This window comes from Haliotis rufescens, unplaced genomic scaffold (assembly GCF_023055435.1).
Source record: "Haliotis rufescens isolate VD_foot unplaced genomic scaffold, xgHalRufe1.0.p SCAF_40, whole genome shotgun sequence".
NCBI lineage: Eukaryota > Metazoa > Mollusca > Gastropoda > Lepetellida > Haliotidae > Haliotis > Haliotis rufescens.
The window spans coordinates 3,781,039-3,801,224 of NW_025964113.1; the positions used below are offsets into that span (position 1 = coordinate 3,781,039).

The window sequence follows — 20,186 nt, forward strand, 5'->3', positions numbered from 1 at the left end:
CAAGCTCTACATTGCACAGGGTATCGGTAGGAATAAGTCTGACAAGCTCTACATTGCACAGGGTATCGGTAGGAATAAGTCTGACATGCTCTACATTGCACAGGATATCCGCTGAAATAAGTCTGACATGCTCTCCATTGCACAGGGTATCAGCAGGAATTTGCTGACATATTTCCTCCTTTTCATGACAGTAACTACATTTTATCAGCATAGATCTATGCATATTGAGTCTGTTTCAGAATATCTATAGGTTTGACATATTTCTGATGTTCAAGTTTACCCTTGTCTCACTAACTGTGACCTGCACGATTGTGTTATCATACGCTGGTGACATGGATGGTTGAGACGTTGTAGTGCTGTTTGCTTCAGGCTTTTTTCCCAACATGCCTCCTCGGTGATATAGTGAAATCATAAGTTGACATTCCATATCCATTATCACTAAATATCAGTAGAAATTTCTGAATTATTTGTCATGTCTGATGTCTTATGAAATGTTGATGAGACTGTTTTCCACATTGCAGATGAAATGACAACAGATCGTGATATGACTCCAGCCTCTGATAACTCTCTAGCTGCGTTCCTATCCAATGTTTTACCTGACACGCCCCCCAGCAATAGTAACAAGAATGGTGACAATAATACTGCAGAAGAAAATAGCTTTAAAATAGAGGTGAGAAACAACTGTTTTATGAAGAAACCTCAAAACTGAATTAAATTATTAAGAGGTTTGTTTAAAATACTGTAGCCACAAACTGAAGATACATGTGAGATTGTTCTCATAGATCTGAAAAATTATGTTATGGGTAAAACTGATAATTGTGTTCATCATGTTCATGGTGTTTGTTTTTGTAAAATAAAGGCATTTCACCTGTTTTGTTAAAAATTTAGGTCATGTTTTGGAGAGAGAGAGAGAGAATGTGCTTGGTTGTTTTGAAGTTAATGTACTTTGGACCAAAGATATTTGTCTATATTATACAAAAGAGTGCATGAATAGAACGATTATAAAGATCCTTTTCTTCGTTTAGACAATTATTCACCAGGAGCAGAATGGTAAATCTTCGTTCCAAGGAAAATTACCTAATCCTATAGGAAAAGAAAGAGCTAATAGCATATCATCAAATCATGTAAGTATAAGTGTTCATGTTCCCTAAAGGTCCTTGCTGTAGTCCAGTAGAAGCTTAAAATGATCCTGCTGTATGATCTAAGCATATATGTGATTGTATCTTTTCTCAGCTCTTAAGATCAGCTGCAATATCTCTATTGGACATCTTTTGATTGAAAGGGTTCAAATGAGTTCTGTGACAAAGCTGGGATCAGTTCATTTGTGGCTTCTGTTGGGATGACCTCTGTGTTGTGTTCAATGGCTGTACACACTGTCAATTCCCAGCCCGGCATTACCATGGTTACATTGGTTTGCATTCTTGCACCTTGTCCATTTGTGCACCAGTTTCAGTGTTTCTATCACAAATACTTTCCTGCACTTGAGCAATTTTGTCTGTACATCATGCATGGCTGTTTACTTGTGGTGTATACATTTTAACGAAATTTAATAGATTTTATTTTGCTGTTTGGTGCTTTTAAATTTGGTTTGTATATCAAGGTATTTTCTCACCTGTTGTTGGACATAATTGATGACATGTAATTGTTTTTTTGTTTTATGCTTCTTCAAATCAAGTTTTTTGTTGCTGTTTGTTTTGATTTTTATGATAGTGGAATCTTCTGATAAACACATGCATAGTGAGAAGGAACTGAGCAAACCAAATGTATCATATGCTGAGTTTTGTGTGACCGATTTCCTCATTCAATAAGACGTGCAATGTGCTGCTTCCAAACTGGTTATCGTTTCTGATACTCTTACATTGCTATTGATGAAGATTCCACTAAAACCTGGGACAAGTCGTTTGTTGAAGCCAAGGGAAATGTGTAGAAGCAAGCGAATAAGCTACAGATGCCGCACTGTTGTATGTGTTTATCAAACATCGGGAAGGCAAATACATTAATTCTGAGCTTAATGTACAATTCAACCCTAGACAATATGTTATCTACACATGATCTAAACACTTCTCGTTATATCAGGTTGTCCAACTTTAGGTGACGACATACTTAAACAGCAAATAAGCTTCTGAATACATCAATATGGAAGAAAATAATAAAAAAGAGACGTATATCTCATTGTGTTATTGTGATTAGCATGAATAAGGACACCAAACATTTGGGGACACAGGGTTACGTATGTTGCCTTCACTTCACTTGTTGAGGAGTATATGTGTCATACATAGAGTGATTGTAAGAGATTGTAAAGGATGAAAAAATGAACTCCAAAAAAGAACAGAAGTCTCTTGTTTTCTTCTTCGTGCTCAGAATAAAATGATAAGCAGATTTCCACTTTCTACTGCAGACCATCCTGAATTATCCAGTGTATTTTACCTGTGTTCTATTATGATACATACCCTGGACACACATGCAACCATTCTGTTGTCTGGAAAACTACAACCAATCTAACTGCGTCTTTTGAACAGTTTACTTTAGTTCTACATTAAAAACTGACAGCAATTGGGCAAGCCATTGATATTTTTAGTTGAATCCTGAAACTATTTTAAATTAACTTTTAGCTGGAAGTGATGTTTTCCTGAGCATACTTACACAGCAAGGGAAGCCCTCTTGCTGCAAGGTTCCAGAAGTGTTTAGATGGCACTGAGTAGTATACTGGTGGTACAGCTGCCTGTTTCAACCATGAAAGGACAGTGTAATTTGGTTTTATATCTATTTTTATCGTTCACTCAAACCAGACTAAAAATAAAGATATGTTTATGAATGGGCCTGTTATTCTAGTATATCAATAAAGAATGGAGAGAAAATTGTGCTGATCTTTGAGAAAGATTTTAGACAAGCATCTGCATAGTGTTCACTCTGGGCACACTACTCCCTGGCTTGAACACCTGACATGTCTAGGTTTCCATCACTTCTACTAACCTTGTGATCGTGCTCCACTCCTGCTTGCAGAGTAACAGTTATATAGGCAGTAGGAGAAATCACAATAGCAGCCCACTGCCTGATCCCATCGGCAAAGGGTGGTCAGGCAGCATGTCCAGCAGTATTAGTTCTGACTTGTCAGGACCGATGTACCACCCCAAGGCACCGGGGTCTGAACGGGAGGACTTGCAGGTAGAGTTCGCGATCATAGTTTCACAATCATGTTTTTGGATAGTAACAATCATAAAATGCAACAAGGAGATCGAGGATGATGTGGTCATTCTTGACATCGTTTTTTACCCAGGGTATATTTTGATACCCATGAGTTCAACCACCTCAGGAGCAGTGGAATGGTCCAGTGGTTAAGGGGTGGGCTTCTGTTGAATGAGACTCTGATTGCTTCCCCAAATTGGTCCTATGTGTGAAATTGTTAGTGTCCCCTGCTGGAATATGGCTGAGAATGTAGTAAAATCAAACTCTTAGACATTAAGCTGACTTAATTAGTAACTCTAGGTCCGGATGTTACATGGACAGTAACCATGGTAACATGGGCAGCTCATACGCCAATCAGAATTTGCTTTTATTCACAGTTGTTGGTCGCAATCAGATTTTATAAAAAACATTGGAGTTTCGAGTGCAAAATATTGCAATGGTCATGATAGTATAAAATTTAAACTTAGCATTTTGGCCTCTTTTTCTCCCTCTTCCCAAGTCACCTCACCGGAGCCAAACAGTACTTATTATTTGTCATAACTAGAACAACGTAAATGTTTGTAACTGACATATAACATTTGGAGTTAGGGTTAGAATGGATCTGGTAGTCAAGATCTGGTAGGATTGAAAACTATTCACTTGCATTAAATGTTTTGTATTGCTCTGCCAAGAAATGTCAATAAATGTCAATAATCAATATGACATGAATATTATCAGAAGCAAGTCACTTATGTAATTAGTGTACACGAGTATGACAGGTGTCATTATGTTGGGAATTTATGATGAAAGTTGAATATCAAGTTGCTTTTAATGTCTACGACCACCACCACCACAATGTTTGCAGTGAGTTTGGAGTTATGCAGCTTTTTACAGTATTCCAGCCATATCAGGGAACACCAAAAATAGGCTCCACACATTTTGCACACGCTACCATACTACCCACCACCACAAAATACTATTCATGTATTCTCATGTAGAGCGCTGACATATTTTTCCAAGTTATGCTAATCATTATCAACATTATGTCTTCATTACTCGGGTTTTGTGTGTTCATTGCGTTATGCCCAGATATTTTCTAAGTGTATATCCTCCATATGCAATGTTGGGCTGTTTCATCTAGCTCTATTACAAACATGGTAGCGGTAAAGATATAGTTCGGTTTCTTGTAACTTGATGAATGATCCTTTTGCTTTTTTTCTTCCTTGCTTGTGTATGTCCGGCTTGATGGTACCATGGTAATTGGCATCAATTCTCCATTTGTATTGCTTGTTATGGCCATTTGAAACCTTTGTACTTTGTTCAAAAAACAGGTTCTTCAGTTCTAAAAACTAATTTTGAATGCACTGTTGGAAGATATATCTGATTAACCTGTAAAAAGTGACCTGTAATGAAAACATTTCAAACTTGAAAGGGTTAAACATTTGGCTTATCTCCCTTTGATTATGATTGGTAACATCAAAAACTCATTGGTAAGGTCAGTTTCCAAAACTTCATCTGAGGATGTCCAAATGTCAATCAGTACAATGATGTTAACCATCTGATGGTCACATGATGGCAGAGTGTACCACTTCACATTGAATTTAATAGAGGTAAATTGGTTATGAACAAATGCAAATTAGAAGGTACCTGTATCATTTTAAGCAATTTTTTGTTGTTGTTGAAAAGGCTGATGAGCTTATGTGATTGACACGGAACCAGCCTGTGTGGGGCTGTGAAACAAGACGCATTGTATGTAAGCCACTGGGTATAAAGTCAAACTTCATTCATGATGATTAGTAAGTTTATTGTAAATGTTAGGCAGCTGAAGTGTCGATTCTGTTTCTTTCTCAGTTCTGTATATAAATGCTTTTCCATTGCAGACCAAATTACGCCTGCAGCTCCAAGCAATAGAGAACGACACATCGCTGGACATTGGAGAGAAGGAGAAGAGAAAACAGAACCTCATCCTCATCCACAACCTCAACACCAACACCACCATCCACGGTGGTAATATGGGTGGCAGCGGTGTACCACATAGTGCCTTCGCTAATGTCATGTCACATCTACAGTCACGCACACTGGCAACAGGCTCTACAATGTCCCCTCTAGCTCCTGCATTCTATCCTCCCGGAGATACCGTGGAATCTGTTATAGGTGAGCGTGTAACTCAGCTGATTCGTAAACATAGTTTTGCACTTCTGACCTTCACATAGTAATAAAGAAAGTAACTGAATTAAGAAACTATTGTTAAGGATGTTTTGTTATTCCCCACCACAAGTTGATATGGGATATTGAAATGGCTTATGTTTCTTTGTTGTACAAAATTCAAGCATAATTGTTAATATTTTCATAAAATTTGTATATTAACCTAGATTATAATGTTACTTATTGCAAGTTAGTGTTGAGGTACCATTTATTTAACAGTCGGAGTCGGATTAACGGGTCTAAACAGCACTGATTTAATCGGTTCCCATCATTTGTGTCGGATAAAGCCGATTGTCGGATTAACGAGTGTCGGATAAACGAGACTTGACTTTAGTCTGATATGAAAAATATGTTTAGATTCCATGGAACACAAAATCAGCTTAAAAGTGCAAATTAGCATACGCATTGATCGTATGCTTATGTCGTGTGACATTACTTGCAGGCCTATACACAGCAACCATGGTTCAACCATGGTATCTAGCTCTATGTCACTGAAAAACAGGAATAAAGAAAACATGTTTAATATACTACTCAACTTCTGATAGGGATGTTGTATCTTTCACAGATTCTCGTAATACCGTATTCCACGTAATAAGCACCCATAACGCTCTCAAAATTAAAAATAGGGGGCTTCTGTTAGAATATAATTTTGGTGAAATAAAAAACAGAGTTGAAAGCTTGTAAACTTTTGGTTTATGCTGAAAGCCTGAAATGATATAAAAGAAGAATCTGTGCGTATTTTACACGATAGATATATTTTCGAGAATCTAATTGCCCATAATTAAGGGTGCATATATCACACGAGTTTGTATTATACATGAATAAATAAGTCTTCTGTACATTAATCAATCGTAAAGGGTGCTAATTTGGATTGTTCACAAGCCAATATATTAGCAAATATCGCTGTGTGCGCTTATTACGTCGAATACGGTATGTCAAGTTTACATAAAATAACATATCTGATTATCCTTATCTAAATTTGATATATTACTATGTGCAAATATTCATATCCTTTACTTGTCATATTTCCAGGGAAAGCATTAGATGACATCAGCCTTGATGATTTTGACATTAACAACCTAGACAAGGAATTAGACCGTGATAATGACACAAATTCAGTGAGCAGCTCCTTGAGTGCAGGACTGTCAGCATCAAGCCTGCTGGGCACGACATCGGGGCCCATAGGGATCCCACCCAGCACGATTCAGCAGCGGGGCAGCGTTGGGAGCTTGTCTCAGTCTCCACCCTCCCCCTTCGGGAGCTTCCCCCACTCCATGATGCCTCTGCAGGTTCAGAAGCACGACCACTCCACAGAGCAAGGCAGACAACAGGTAAACTAGGAAGCTGTATGTTAGACATGGTGGCATGTAGGTGAAATAGTTGATGTACTTAGAGCCCAGGTTTATGCCAGGAGTTACGCAGATTGCAGACTATGTGCTCATTGACAAGCAAATTTAGGTAAATTAATTATTTTGTTCAACATTGTGATATTATTTTTTAATCCTTGCAAGCCATATCTTCATGTTCTTGCAAGTTGTCTGTCGTCACTGTTGTCAATAAGCTTTTTACATTTTCCACTTTGCTTTAAGGATTTAGTTTAAAATGTATGTGGATGTTTGTTGCTAAAAAGGAGTGAAGTTTGTTCTGAGCATCAAAATTGGGATTTCAATAAGCCATCTTTGATTTTTTTTAAATATATTTGAAAATCTTCTCAAAAACTTAAGGGGACAGAGGCCTGATATTGGCCTCTAAGCAGGTCAGCGATGGTAAAAGAGGTTTTCAATACCTCAGTACCAGCTTTGATAACTTTAATGAATCCATGACAAGACTTGAATATTACCAAATATTGCAAATCTCGTTCACTTGAACTTTCTCAAACAATGATTTTTGCCAGTCTAGAGAGTTTCAATTTAAGTTCTGTTTTCTTCTTTTTCAGTCCTCTTCTCCGTTCCTTAATTACTCTAACACGGTGAAATTGTCCAGTGCATCCTACAGCGATGTCAACTCAATGTCCCCACGTAGCACAGGTCCACAGTCGCCGATGTTGTCGTCATCCTCTCTGACTTGTACACAGAACTCGGAAATACAGCGACTCCGAGAAGAACTGATCGTCACAAAGGCCAAGCTGGCCGATTGGGAAGGCGTGTACACACAAGCTAAATGTGTAAGTGGATGAATTCTTTCCTGGGTGCAGCACAACACAATCAGTCATTGTGTGGTTAAACAAGTGCTTTTATTAGATCATAGTCCAGGAAAGTACACTGGGGTAGAATAGGATGTATTTACTCCCCAACTGCTGGAATGGGAATTGGTTGCCCATAATGGCTACTGAGTAGACAGAGGAGGAAGTCCAGTTTGGGGTTAACAAAAACATGCATGTCATGGGTCACTGGTTTGTCATTTGTCTCTAAATGTATACCCTATAAGTAGGCTTCATAAATGCAAAGAGAACCTAACCAATAATCGATAGGCGCATGGGTTGCCCCTCCATGTTATATTGTTTAAGGCATTTGTGAATTTGCCTTGGTTATGATTCATGGTTAGTTTGCATCATACCCGAACGTGAGGGTTTTGCAAAAGAGGTAAATGTCTAAGCTACCAAGCCATGATGTTGCATGTTTTCTTGTGTATTGTGCCCAGATTTATCCTAAGAAAAATACAGCTGTGTATAAAAGGGGGGTGTGCATATAACATGCCTACAGTGAATTTTGAGAGTTTTTCCCTAACGCAAAGACCAAACTGTGAGCATGTAACACCGAAAATACCATGTGAACAAATAGTAATTTGTAACAAATTATGTAATTTGTTACACTAGCTGTGTGCACTGTTGATCAGATTGCACAAATTTGCCATTATTTACAGCAATAATGGCAGAGAATGGACACATATATGCAATACTTTGACTTGCCAAAAGTCATACGTATTGTAGTTTGACTATTATATGACAGCATAGCCTCAACAGAAACTGGTAAAACTGTAAAATATATCCGTCAATATTCCAAAGTAATACACTTATGGTTATGAATATTTTAAATATATATTGTAAAAAGCTGCAGCCACCGGTAGGTCTGGGAGAAAGTATGTGTACACCTGATTGCTTAGAATATGAGAAAATGCACATGGTAATTTTTATCTCTGCATTGAAATAAAGATGCCTAGCAGAACAGGAAATGAACTTTAAATAGTAAATCATCATGCCTGAGCTCAAAACATCTTCCTTTTTCTAAAATACTGCAGCCTAGAGCTCATTATGCTTGGTTATGCACTAATAGTCAAGAAAATATGGTGACTGAAATAACGTTTAAAGCCGCTTTGATCCAGACTTTCTCACTCATTAACCCTTGAATTGGCGAATTGAACATACATTTTATTGCCTAAAGTTATCATTTATAGCTTACTTACACAGTGTAAAACCATTGTTTAACCCCTGTATCTTGGACAAAGAACTTGATTGTAATGTATAGTTTTCCTGCAGTGATACATGGCTTGTCTATTCAAGGGCTGATTTTGCTGTGAAGTTGTGATATGACTGTCATAGTAATGGCCAGGGAATCATCAGGATTGTCACATGTTGAATCACTCACCCAAGTGAAGTGGGTCATCCATTCATCAAGATGTATGCAATCGTCAGTCAGCGGGTGGGGAGGGTCATCTTGTGGTGAAACATGTTAAAGAGTAGGCTGATATAAAATTCATCCAAAGGCTGCAATGTTTGAAGCCCATTTCTGGTCTTCCCCAACATGCTGTTGCTGGATTGTTGGTAAAAGCAGTGTAGATCCTACTACATCTGTCAGATGTCCAAATGTCAGTGTTCACTGCATTTTGGGCAATAGACAGTTGGAAGCTGCATACCGAGTTGCCAAGGTACATGGTAAGGGATGGGTAGCGTAGTGTAGTGTGTTAAGCATGCCTCTGCTGTAAGTGGCTGCAGTGATGCTTCATGTGGCATACCACCCTGCTCCATCACCTGCTCGGCACCCTGCAAACTTTGCTCATTGTAGGCATGCGATGCATGGAAGAAGGAGGCTGAGGAGTCAATGAAGAAAGCCAAGGGTGCTGACGAGGACAAAATACAGGCAGTTAAACAAAGGGATGAGGTTAGACTGCTTTCTTCAGTTCTCTTTGAATAGTTAGTTGAAGCCCAGGGTTTTATGTGCTTATATCTGGACACCTCATTTGTGAGGGTTTAAGTTCCACATGCTTATTGAAAGACTAGTTTGGTGATGTAAGGTTACTGTGTGTGACCTGGCTTCATTTCCGAACTTGGAGTTTGTTTCTCATGCTATGAACGACTGGTTTATCAGGAACATACTTGATAACTTATACTGTAGCTGTTATGCTATAGCTGCAATATTGCCGACTTGGCAACATTCACTGAGTAACATTCATGGTCATGAGGCATTATCTCACATACAGACTTTATGTTAAGGTTTTTAATATGTGTGCTTTCATGCATCATGTACAATTAATGGGTCAAATCACTTTTCATGGTCAACTTTGATAGGATATGAGATTAGTCTGAAAACATCCCCTTTGCAAAATTATAGTGAGGTTTTTTGTTTTTTTTCAGTCTCTCATACATGACAATATTTCATGTTGCACTAAAAGATCTGCAAACATGAGTGCAACTAACTGCTATCTTTAACTTTCAACCATGTCCACAGCATTAAAATCAGCCTTCAAAGTTGCACTGAAAACCCACCTGTTCCGTATACCAACACCACCTTTATGATCAACTTTATGACAAAATTTAATATATAAATTTACTCTGTTATACTTTATTCTATCCCGTTGTAAGAATGAAACAGATCACCAGCCAATAATCTGTTTGGAAGAGTGGACAAGAATTTGACATAACATGTAATGGCATCATGTTCCCAGTTCAAGCTGCCTTCACTTGTTTCTGAGGCCAACCATTTGTGTTATGATTATGTGCATATTTAAGTGTTTTCTTCTTCTTCTTTTCATCATGCAGTCCTTGACTCAGGTTCAGAGGTTGAAGCAAGAATTGGAGAGTCTGAATGGGGGACCCTACTTACGAACGTTACACAGAATAACAGATCTAGAAAACTTGTCTCTTCCAGCGTTACGACACATACGACAGACATTACACGTGGATTTAGAACGGGTAGATGAGGTAAGGCATGTGTAGGGATGTTGCTGTGGAGACAGACAGGGAGGGGGACTTGGGTCACACTAGATCCCAGGCACCCTATGCTTGTTGTAAGAGATGACTACTGTTGGGTGGTCACAGTGAGTGACCTGCCCAAATGGGGGTCATTATGCTCAGTACCATTGCTCTTGCTGTAAGCCACTGATTGGCTAGGCCTAGACTTGGGTATTTACAGGCTGTTGTCATTGGCTATAGTTTTGGTGACTGATGTGTAAGAACGTTCACTCACTCTCTGTTAAGACAGCTGATGTTCAGACTAGGTCAAAGTCTCAGTTCTCAGGCACCAGTATGGACAGTCGATGGGAAACCTGTCCATACTCATTTAGGCCAAATTGAAATTCCCTGTTTTATTGATGAACCTGCCCCTAATTATGCTGTTTAGAGAAGATAATAAGTAAATAAGTTGCAGATTTTGAAAATTATTTTGTTCATGCATTCGATAATTGTATTTCAACATTGTTCAAGAGTACTTTTTTAAGAATATTTATCCAAAATAAACCTTGACAACAATTTCTTCTAGTTTCTTTGCCATGTTTGTTTTTACTGGATGTTGAGGACAATACAAGAAGGCATTTTGATGAAAATGTAAAGCGTGACAAGCTAGACGATGAGTAAAATCACTTTCTGTAAGCAGAAATGTAATAGGTGGGCTATTTTTGCTAATGAGGCAAATTATCAGGTTTTACAAGAACTGTGACTGTTTTCACATCAACATACAGATGATCAAAGCCAGTAATGCCAGCCCTATAAATAGAATAAGTTCAGTTCAAGTGCTTGTCTCTCATGTCACGTAAAACTTTCTCTTTCTTTTTTTTTTCAGATAATTTATCAGCAAACATCCACAAAGTGCTTAGTTTGTCAGACCAACAAAAGGAATGTGTCGATTCTCCCCTGCAGTCATCGAGTGTTGTGTGAGGCGTGTGCCACCAAGACCAGGAACTGTCCCTTCTGTCATGTCCCCATTCAGACGACTTCCGTCAATTTCTTGTAATGTCAACCCAAACTAGATCATCTACTTATTAATTGTTTATGTTACATAAATTATCATTTGGAAAATAGGATTTTTTTAACTTCCAGGTATGAAACAACTTCATCAATGCAAAACCAACTTTGAAAGTCTCATGAGACTTGTGATTCTTGTGTTTGGGGATATCTTGTGGATTGTTGTTGGGCTACAATGCTTCCCCTATAAGTGTAAATGCATTGATATACCTAGTGAAATCTTGCAATGTGTTTCCTGTAACTATGTGTATCAGTCTAGCCCTGAATTGCATTATTTGAGGAGTTCAACCTGAAATGGTTTATTTTTACATGCTGTAATGGCTTCCTCACATTGTTGATATACCGGTAGTGGATTCATTATGATACGTGTGTCAGAGATATCCTAGAAAAGGCTTAAATATGTACTTGTAAACTATCTTTTGTCCTTATTTGGCCATAATATTTCTGTTAAAAATATTATCATTGTTCACCTCAATTGCTTTTGATAACTATCGGTAAAATCAAACATTTGACACCTCTTGCCTCTTATGAAGAGCAGGATGATTTTTCTCGGAGAAGGCAATAGGATGCCCTCTAATACATGGTTCAAAGAGATAAAAATGAAACTCTACTGATTATATTTTTTCTTCAAGATGTACCTGAGAGTCAGAAATTTCATTTTGTGGTCATTAATGTCACTATATGTGAACATGGACCATGGCTGTATCATTTGGGATGGTCTTTATAGGGATTGTTTCATCAGGGATGTTGATTATGGCACTTAAAAGTAAGTAGAATGACTATCAGAAACGTACCATCAGTGATTAATTAATCAGACATCACTTTATTTGGGAACAGACGTCTGTGTGACTGAAGAATACATGATTTGACTGTCTGACTTATTCCTCAACTCAGGGAAACAAAGTAACTGGAGATTTGTTATACTGATGGGGAAGAAGAGGAGACTGATCATTGTTGACTGTCAAGGTCATTTTGGTATTGCAATAGCATTGCCTTAGTCAACAACATTATTGCGACACTGTTGCAATGTAGGTATGACTATTGCAGTAGATTTTCTTAACATCTTTAACATGATGACAATGCCTAACCTGTCTGTGAAGCATGAGGTTCAGCAGATTGTACAGAAGTTGTTCATCAGTTCAGAGTGGTCCCTCTGGCAAATGTCAAATAAAAATGTATGCATCTTTGCTGAATGGATACCAAAGTTTCTCAAAGAGCAAGGTGTATTTGGGATCAAAATGAAAAGAAAAGCATGGTAGCATGGCATTGATATTAGCTTGAGATATTTTAGCTTCTATTGGCAATATTGGGCAATATGCAGTTTGATGTGTTGATGATCAATCAATATAACCCCAGGCTGCTGATCATTGTAAAGATACCATTTCAGGGTGAGTTCTCTGTCGAAACGGTTGACATTACCTACACAACACTTAGTTCTCAGGCAACAACATTCATTAGTTTGTGCATGCGTACAGCAGCTATTACTAGAGCTTGAGGCAGAATGATAGAATGAAGTACCTTTTACTGATGAAGATAACTGAAATTGTTTTAACCTAACACTGAGAAAGAAGTAGTATTGAATTCCTTAATAACAATCCTCAGACTCCCTGTAACTTTTCCCACTGCTAGCCACAGTTTTTGAATTGCACAATAAGCACAGCCCCTGTTCTGTCATAGCTTACAGATATAAATAGTCGGTATTTAGTGCACCAGATTCCTAAATGAACTGCGGCGGTGGGGTAGCCTAGTGGTTAAAGCGTTTACCTGTCACGCTGAAGGCCCTTGCTTGATTCCCAACATGGGTACAACGTGTGAAGCCCATTGCTGGAATATTGCTAAAAGCAGCGTAAAACTTTATTCACTCACTGAATCACCTAATTGAGCTTGATGTGTTGCATTCTGGCTAATAAACATTATTTACCTGTTCAAAATATGTGTTATTCACTTCTAGTTAAATAGATGATCTAGAAATTGGTGTATAATCATGATTACTACATACACTAAGCACTAAGGTTTCAACTTGTAGGTAAGGAGCAGAAGTTTACTTTTGGCAAAATTCTCTATTTAACAGAGGGAATAAAAATCATCATTGTTATTTTGGTATTGGAACGTTTTGTATTTGCAGTAATACACCAGGTACCTAATTTGTTTTGATGCAAATAATTCACATGTTACTGAGCTATTTTCTAGATCACATTAAACTTTGATCTTGTGTTCTGTATAATACTGCAGACTTTTGTAAGTTCTCTACTTATATTGGCTTGTGAAAATTCATAATGCAATGTGTCATAAACCAACCCAGGGGAGCATTTGAGTTTTATTTTGAAATGTTGTTTACAGTAGTGCTGCTCGAGTGTTTTTTCCTTATTTAGAGTTTTTCCAGTGTTTCCTTGCTATTTATATGGTAAAGTACCTAGTGAATTCTCATCTGTACATAGTGATGACATGAAAAGGGAAGTAACTCTAGTCTCAACTGCAGTCATTGGGTTGCCCACACATGCACATTTAGAGACATTGTGAGTGCATGTTTCTTTTATATTGAAACAAAGTAATCAGCTGGTCTGAAAAAGAAGAAATATGCAAGCATTTGAACTAATACAATTGCTTTGAGAGTCTTACAAGAATGACATTCGCGAACATTTAGTAACATTTATGACTTCCCGGTATGAATTATAGTAGATGTAAATATGAACATTTTCCAATATGCTTGTTTTCTGTGATGGTCAAAGAGTAGAGAGTTTTGTAACAACAACTTTGTGAAGCTGTATTTGTAAGGTGTAAATACATGTCTTTATAGATTCTGTGGTTGGTGACTTTATAAATTCATCAGAATATTTCCGATAATTCAATTGTTATATATATTGATCACTTTTACCATGCAAGTTAGGATGTAAGGAGGCTAATCCTGCCATTTGATGTCAAAATGGATTCATTTTTGATAAGGCCAGACCATTTTTGATAATGATGATGATGTAATGGGGTATATTTATGATGCGCCAAATCCATCCATTCTGAAAGTGCTAATTATCCCTGACAAAGGATCTGTGTGCGCTCCTTTCATACTCACCTTCCTGGGGAGTATAGTATAAAAGCCAATATTATGCCAAATTACAATAGGCCAAAAATATTCTTGAGGTGGGTGGGGGGCTTCTGGAAGACTACCGGTAAATGATTTAATGTTGATCATTAACAAGCTGGCTTTGTGGAAAGTCTGTCACAAAAGTTAAAATGGGATTGCTTGCAGGTGGTTCACAAAATGCATTTGAATGAAAAATAGTTTGTACATAATTAATGGGTAAAAAGGTTCAGTCCCAATTCCAGCTGATAATGCTCCATTTGAGGTTTGAGACAAAATAACTGAGTCATTAATGAGTTTGAACCAAATTCTATTTGTAGAAATATGTGTAAACCAAATCACCCAATATATTGCTCAATTTTTAGATGTCATGACAGTTTTGCTGTCAGGTTTTAAACTTGAATAAATGTTGTTGGCAGAAACATATCGATGTAAGAGAAGCTCCACGTAACGTTATGATGGCTACAGTATACACGACAATTGAGCACAAATTCCATAGGCGCTTTAAGTAGCTCTCTGTGACTTATACATATGTATTATCGAACAAAAACTGCTTTCAAGCCAAAGAGAAAACATGACTACCGGTACCTGGGACTATGTATGCGGATGCATTCAATCAAAGGTTGCTTTGTTTTGTTGGTGTTTTGTTATACCTTGGGATGGTTCGTCTGTGAAACAAGGAACAAAAATGGTCTGGTCTAAGATGATAAACTAGATCTTGTATTTTGACTTTCCACAAAATGTAATTCTGTTGTAAATAAAGAATTTTAAACAACACCTTTTTTTTTTAATCAAAGTTCATAAAACAAGATGTTTTATTAACATTTCAGTATTACTTTTCATAAATGTGTAGAGGGTTGTAGTCAGACCATTACATATATAATACAATGTATATATTTCTCCTAACTGTGAAGCCAATGCTGATGTGAAATGGCATAACATATCCTTTGGAGCTTTTCTCCCAAGAAACTTCTACTCGTCTACGACCATGTTCAGTGATGTGAGATCTTTCTGATAAGTGTTATATTTCCCAATAGCATTTACCAATTGATGGAAAAGACTGAAATTAGGGGATGAAAACAAATTGGTTGCTTTCATTGTGCACTTATGTTTGTGTGTTGTGTCACTCCCTTAGCTTGAGAGGCTCTCACCATGATATATATTGTCACAAGAATATTACGATTCATGGTGAACTCTTTACTTAAACATTTTGTTCTTTTGTAAAGTAATTATTTACAAATGTTTTCCATACTATTCTTCCCTATTGTGCGTGTCATGTGTATATTACATTGTTACTGATTAGACTTCCTGTGTGCGATCAACACTGTTAGTGCTATTTGACTTTGTCCATATTACATGTTAGGGTTTCATCATTTCTTATGGATTCTGCAGGTGTTTTTTCTTGTATGAGTTGCTATCTGTCTTTATACACAGCTTATTTCGTACAACTATTTCACACTTTCGAATTCTCTTGGTTCATTGATTTTTTTAGTTAAAAGTGTGTTAAGTAATTGAGAGAATTTGAAAAATCAACGCATTAAGACTTTTTGAAGATCCTTAATGATTATTGTATAACTTTAAGAGTGCTATTTGATTATGTCAATGAAATTGTTTGAATATATAACTAGTTGCTCATGCTTAAATTGTTTTGATTATTTGACTTGACTGATGCTTACATTACTTTGTTACCCAAAGGGTTCTAGGTTTGTGTAAAATATATGATGTTTGTTTCCTTCAACTCATCAATACCTTGGAGATGTTGGCAGTAACTGTTGATAGGACATGATATGTTTCTTAGGAAATTATGATCTGCTTTGTACTGGAATTGAATTTGTTTTACATGTTGGTTGTTTTGTTATGGTGAGGTGATTAGTCAATGATTGCCTTGTTTACAACAAGACAAGTACTTTTCTTTGATGGCATATTATGTTGCAAGGATCAAGCATTTACATTTTCTTGGGTCAGTCCAGTGATTACTTCTGAAAATGAACTTCATCTGAGCTGTTAAGTTGGGAACATTTTTCTCCATATATGGGAAGATCCAGTTTTTTGGCAAGTAATCTGATTTGTTATGAAAGGTAAATCAACTGAGAAATGTATGCTTCATTATTTTTCTCTGGAAAGAAAATAATAATCAAAGATGTGACCTTTTCTATTAGTACAATGGCCTGGATTCTATGCCAACTGTGGAACAACTTGTTATCTTTTGTTGATTAGCAGAGTGATTTATTTTACTATTGTTGTTGATGCAACAATTATTTGGCAGATGCTGATAACAAAGAGTCTTTAACCATCTACTATCTGTAAGTCTGTGTTAATGAAGATAAGAAAACAGATTAGACAATATTTTATGTTTATTACTTTGTTTTAATAGCTTTGTTGTATATTTCTTATTGGTACTGTAAAGGATTGTTTCTTTGCCGTTTAGATACTATCCATGAAAACATCCTTTTTGTGGTGTTTTATTAGGCTGGAATATATTATTTATTTGATTATCATCCATGTATTCCTGACAGGATTGTGGGGAAGTATTTTATTTCGTTCAAAGACAGGAAATTGAGTCTGAAATGTGAAGACAGCATAAGAAGAGGTAAAATTTTGGGGAGGTGGGGTGGGGGGGATGATGTAGTTAATAGTTTATACTGGCCTGATAGAAAAAGAGTTATAATATGTTTTTACTATTTGCCATGGCTTATAGTAGATAAGCTTTATGTATGTTATACCTGGTATGTTTAAATCTGTTTCCGTAGCTTTTGCTATAACAGTGGGATTATCCTGCAATTTCAAATAAGAGTTATATTTTAGGGGAAATATTTGAAAACAATTACTTCATCCTCAACACAGTAATAAAGTCAATATTTATTGTGATACTGTGTAAACTGTTGGGATAATATTTTTTTAACCGTCATGCTACAATGGTTATTTAGTGTTTTTTCTGCCTGACTGAAGGCAGATCTACATCCACATGGCATGAGCAGGAGCTTGAGTGATGCTGTACATAGCCTGACTGGTCCTGTATATAGGGTATGCAAGGACAGAACGTGAGAGCGAGCGTGAGTGTGACTTGGAGAGTGAGTTGGTGGCATGTAGAGGGCGCTGTAGCCACACGCTAGACGTAATATGTGAGTCTCTCTAGACATTTGTGATATGTTCATCTAGGGAGAGGAGAAGGGATTTGCCAGACAACTGGCAGAGAACTCATCTTTGTAACACTTTGAAAAAAATGATTGACATAAAAAAAATCATTATCACTGAAGTTGACTTTGTATTATTTTGTTCACAAAGCAAGATGACTGGCTGGCTAGTCAGTATGTTGAAGTTCCACTCCCTCAGCAGAAAAAAAAAAAAATCTTAGAGGGATGAGGGTTTCAGGGAAAACTGATCACTTCGTCTGTAACCCATGAAGGTGCGAGTTAGAATTTATCTTCAGCAACCCATGCTTGCCATAACAGGTGACTATGCTTGTCGTAAGAGGCAACTATCAGGATCAGGTGATCAGGCTCGCAGACTTGGTTGATGTATATCATCGTATCCCAGTTGCGTAGATAGATGCTTTTGATGTCAATCACTGGATTGTCTCGTCCAGACCCAATTATTTCCAGACTGGCATCATATAACTGAGTAGGGCCTAAACAACAAACAAAACTTTGTATTTCAAGTCAAGGAAAGACCACAACCAAAAATATAGACAACCAACTCAATTATTATGTCAGGTTAATTGTCTTATAAACATAACAAGAAAGAACAAACATGATGGAATGGTTGAAGACCAACCAGCTTGAGACTAAAGATGTTGCTGCAAAGCCACTGGCTTTCAAATGTCTCTTCCAGAGCTGCTGGTACTTAAGATGACTTACTTCAGATGATGCCAAACATGACAGGCAGATAAATGGAAACTGCATCTGTCCCAGGGTCCTATGGATCCAGCCGAGGCAGGTGTCATAGGCCAAAGCATGCTCACTACTCACCAATAGATGTTCATGTGTTATGCCATTTTTACTTTATGTTGTGGCGGTTATGACTTATTTTAGGCCATTGTGAGGATAGGTTTGTGGCCATTTTTTTGTGTATGTCCGTTTTAACTTTTGAAGTTTTGAGACCATTTTCACTACATCCTTTTTGTCACTGTAAATGGTTCTCTGCTTCCCCACCCTATATATAGGGACGTTATGACTAGCAACAATACTTACTTTTCCTTTATTGTGTGCACTTTGTAATTAGGGCTAATTAGATCTAACTGTAGAGAAGAAATAGAGAATCTCACCCTCGTGTCCTTTGATATCAAATATATCAACACGAGTTGATAAAAGTGGAAAAATTCCGAGGCTTGCCGAGGATTTTTGCCACTTTTATCAACGAGTGTTGATATATTTGATATCAAAAGACACGAGGGTGAGATTTTATTTATCATCCAACAACATTCTTTCAACTTTATCAATTTGTAGATAGTAGTTAGGAGTGTCTTCAGTGTAAAAAGTACTGCTAACAGCTTCAGTAGCAGAGCCATTAGTGATGTCATTTGATTGTGACGTCATGGTAACCAGTGACGTCACAATGGTCTGCAAAGCATTGTGATGTAATTTCAGTGTAGATATCGCTTGATCTCATCCCATCGATATCTCCTGTGGGAGCCAGTTTTGGATGATAAATAGAGAATCTCACCTGATTGTCTTTTGATATCAAATATATCAACACGAGTTGATAAAAGTGGGAAAAATTCTCGGCAAGTTTATCATCCAAAACTGGAAGGTAATGGACACTTATTTTAGCGGTATTTGAATACAAGACAGATATAAAGGGAGATAAGGCTTCGAATCACCCCTAAATTCATGTGGACATGAGCAATTTTCTTTGTGACCTCATTTGTCCCTAATCAACATCACTACTACCACTACTACAGCTACCAATGGTGTGGGCGCAAAAGTGCTCTTTATCATACAATACTATACCAAACTGATTTCTATATAGATTTAATTCAGACGAAATAAAACTATGTTTAAATGAACTGATTTCCCTTGTCATGTCATACGAAAAGATTTCACTAAGCCTCACACAACGTAGACAATAACGTGAATAACAGCCTCGGAATCTTTCCACTTTTATCAACTCGTGTTGATATATTTGATATCAAAAGACACTCGGGTGAGATTCTCTATTTATCATCCAAAACTGGCTCCCACAGGAGATATCGCTTCGGTAAGATCAAGCGATATCTATACTGTAGATATCGCTGCAATGAAATTGCATCACAATGCTTTGCAGACCATTGTGACGTCATTGGTTACCATGACGTCACAATCAAATGACATCACTAATGGCTCTGCTACTGAAGCTGTTAGCAGTACATTTTACACTTAGACACTGCTTATTACTGTCTACAAACTGAAAAAGTTGGAAGAATGATGTTGGATGATAAATGAAATCTCACCCTCTTGTCTTTTGATATCAAATATATCAACACTCGTTGATATATTCATATCAAAGACACTCGGGTCTCCTATATTTACAATGGTTTCAGTGGTAACCGTTCTAACCTGCGGTTCACAATGGTTTACTGTGACCTCG

General features: G+C 37.2%; 1 protein-coding gene across 3 annotated transcripts in view; it reads left to right on the top strand.

The window, feature by feature from the left end:
* Positions 1 to 17,877, top strand: part of LOC124138937 (putative E3 ubiquitin-protein ligase UNKL) — a 28,645-nt gene extending 10,768 nt beyond the window's left edge. The window contains exons 7-15 of one of the 3 annotated variants that reach the window (XM_046505850.2): positions 522 to 670; positions 1,026 to 1,124; positions 3,004 to 3,165; positions 5,046 to 5,319; positions 6,403 to 6,701; positions 7,307 to 7,534; positions 9,372 to 9,467; positions 10,346 to 10,507; positions 11,364 to 17,877. In XM_046505850.2, the coding sequence (XP_046361806.2) occupies positions 522 to 670; positions 1,026 to 1,124; positions 3,004 to 3,165; positions 5,046 to 5,319; positions 6,403 to 6,701; positions 7,307 to 7,534; positions 9,372 to 9,467; positions 10,346 to 10,507; positions 11,364 to 11,534 (1,640 nt within the window). In that variant the 3' untranslated portion in view covers positions 11,535 to 17,877. The remainder of the gene's footprint in view (positions 1 to 521; positions 671 to 1,025; positions 1,125 to 3,003; positions 3,166 to 5,045; positions 5,320 to 6,402; positions 6,702 to 7,306; positions 7,535 to 9,371; positions 9,468 to 10,345; positions 10,508 to 11,363) is intronic. The other 2 variants (XM_046505859.2, XM_046505868.2) reach the window with 2 other exon arrangements.
* The last annotated feature ends 2,309 nt before the right edge of the window (positions 17,878 to 20,186 follow it).